This window comes from Gigantopelta aegis, chromosome 9 (assembly GCF_016097555.1).
Source record: "Gigantopelta aegis isolate Gae_Host chromosome 9, Gae_host_genome, whole genome shotgun sequence".
Lineage (NCBI taxonomy): Eukaryota > Metazoa > Mollusca > Gastropoda > Neomphalida > Peltospiridae > Gigantopelta > Gigantopelta aegis.
Window position 1 is genome coordinate 61,032,267 of NC_054707.1, and position 2,830 is coordinate 61,035,096.

At 37.3% G+C, this 2,830-nt stretch overlaps 1 protein-coding gene across 1 annotated transcript in view; it reads left to right on the forward strand.

Moving 5' to 3' along the window:
* Positions 1 to 537: 537 nt before the first annotated feature.
* Positions 538 to 2,830, forward strand: part of LOC121380397 (parathyroid hormone/parathyroid hormone-related peptide receptor-like) — a 67,524-nt gene continuing 65,231 nt past the window's right edge. The window contains exon 1 of the mRNA XM_041509192.1: positions 538 to 1,692. Within this exon, the coding sequence (XP_041365126.1) occupies positions 1,624 to 1,692 (69 nt within the window). The 5' untranslated portion in view covers positions 538 to 1,623. The remainder of the gene's footprint in view (positions 1,693 to 2,830) is intronic.

A 2,830-nucleotide genomic window follows, 5' to 3' on the forward strand; every position in this document is an offset into this window, starting at 1 on the left:
CACTCCAGTTCGAAACAATAATGAAAAGCAGTCTGATTGTCGGGGTATAAGTGGTTTTAATCTGTGTGCTTTTGTTTAAAACATATTTACTCCATTAATGTGTTTATATAAAACCATCCCTAATTTTGTGTCACAAATGGTTATTATAATCTGACTGTCGTCACATGTCATATGTTTTTATAAAAAGTAAGACAAATATTGAAATCTGGGAGTGTTTTATTACTTAAATCAATTCTTGACATTTGGAGGCAAAAATATCAATACTTTGTTTGTTTCCAATTTGATACATATCAAAGTGAATACTGCCATGTTTCAAATTCTCATTCAGTTCAGTACAACTATTATTGGCTGACACTTTTCATGATTTGAAGTATTCGTCAAGTAGACTATATTTTAACCCAGAAAAATCAATTAATTGTGGGGTTTTTGTGTCCACTGAAGTATATAACTAAATGTGCATTTTATTATTACCTGATTTTCCAGCCAGTGTCATATCACTGATATATAACACCCCTGGTCTTGGATTTCATTAAGCAGCTGAATTAAATGACAAACCGTGAAGCGGATATAACCGTGTGTTGGTGAAGTGATACTGTTTCCAGTGTTCGGGGTGCACCTGGATTTCTGAAGTACAGCATTTAATGGAAAACAACAAACACACACACACACATACGATAACACAACAAGTCTGCGTCTGTGTAAAATAATAGCCAGTGCGCAATGAATCCTGTCTTGAAAAGATCTACCTCAATTAAAGTGATAAGAATGTGTAAGATAGGCAAACTGCGTGGCTAGGAGTCGAGCCAGCACATCAATACTGTATTCCGAGTCGGAGAGCTTGTTTCACAATACAAATTACACAGAGGATATTCAACTGTTCCAGGATATTGTGTTTCTCAAACTATTTTGCAAGTTACCACCGCGTCAGGAGCTTGTTTACAGTTTAAGAATTTAACAAACACAGAACACAGATATTGTGGATATTCTTCATAAACGGATATCACCAAATCTGGAATCGGTAATTTGTATAAATACACAGAAAATGTTCTTGAGGATTTTATCATAAGGGATATGGAATCGATTTACAGCTGACAATTTCATGGTATAAATAAATACACACAAACTACAGACATTTCTGGATATTCCATGTGAAGACAAGAAAACGGATACACCATCAAATTCTGGAACCGGTAAGAAATATTTCACAATATCAATGAACATCTCAAATATCTGGATATATATACATATCATAAGGCTCATGTAACAGACTATCACCAAAATCCAGAACCAATGTGGATTTAAACAAAAACAAACACATTTGCCAAATATATCCATCAAATACCGTAACAGGAAATACTCAACGCGGATTTTGTTTTGTTCATCCTCTGCATTGTAAGTGACATGCACGTTCCTCCCCTGGAAATAATTCACATTACATCGATTTGGTGTCGAGTTACTAAACTGATTAAAGGCGACTCAGCGAAGTATTCGGCATTGGCATAGGATGTGACAGAGAGGAAATGATTTGACAATGATGGCCGCAAAGGGATAATTGCTGGCTGTTAGCTGTACCCTGATGTGGTTTTTACACCAACTGCTTCTACAATTTTACTAAACTTCACCATGTCCGGAGTGTACGTAAATCTACTCGTTATAGGAATGCAGTATTTAGTTTGCAGAGGAGAAATAATGGTAAGTTCTGTAATAATTTAGTAGTTTAAACATATATATTTGACTCTGTATTAATCGAGTATAAAGTTTTCTCTTGTGTTGTAGCACTGGTAATTATCTTTATGTATCTATATGATATGAAATATGCCTGTGTGAAAGTGGTCATGTTTTCATACATAAATAAATAAAAATGGTATGGAATAAGAATTAACAATAAAATTAGCTAACTTCATGGAATGTATTCGACATCGACTGGACGAAATTTAAGTCGATGAGGTCCATTATATTGTAATAAACACGATGCCGGGCGGTGGTGGGTGAATGGGGGGGGGGGGGGGGGGAGGGGGGCAGCTCACCTGCAATTAATTTTCATGGTTTTATCCAATTTTGATTCGAGCCCGCGCAAGCGCAACACACACACGCACACGCACACACACACACACACACACACACACACACACACAGAAACTAACATACGTGCACACTCACTAAGTTAACACACATACACTAATATAACACACACACACAAACAAACACACACACAAACAAACAAACACACACAAACACACACAAACACACACACACTAATATAACACAGACACATACAGACACACACAAAGACACACACACAAAGACACACACATACACACACACACACACACTCAAACACACAAACAAACACATACACTAATACGCACACACTAACAGACATACACACACACACACACACTGACACACACATACACACACAAACACAGATACACACAAACATACATACTCATACATATACACATAAAACACTATCATACATAAACACACATACATACGTACATACATACTGTGTGACACACACAGACACTCACACACAGACAGAGAGAGATATTCATATACACACACAAACTAACTAACACAAACACACATACATACATACATACATACATACAGTGTCACACACAGACACAGCCACAGACAAACAAACACACACACACACACACACACACACACACAGAAACACCACACACACGCGCGCGCACACACACACACACACCACACAGACACACACACACACACACACACACACACACACAGACTTTGGTTACCTTGGCTGTCTGTCCTGAAAAAAGGTTAATGAATAATGAGTTGTGGTTAGGGAGTTGGG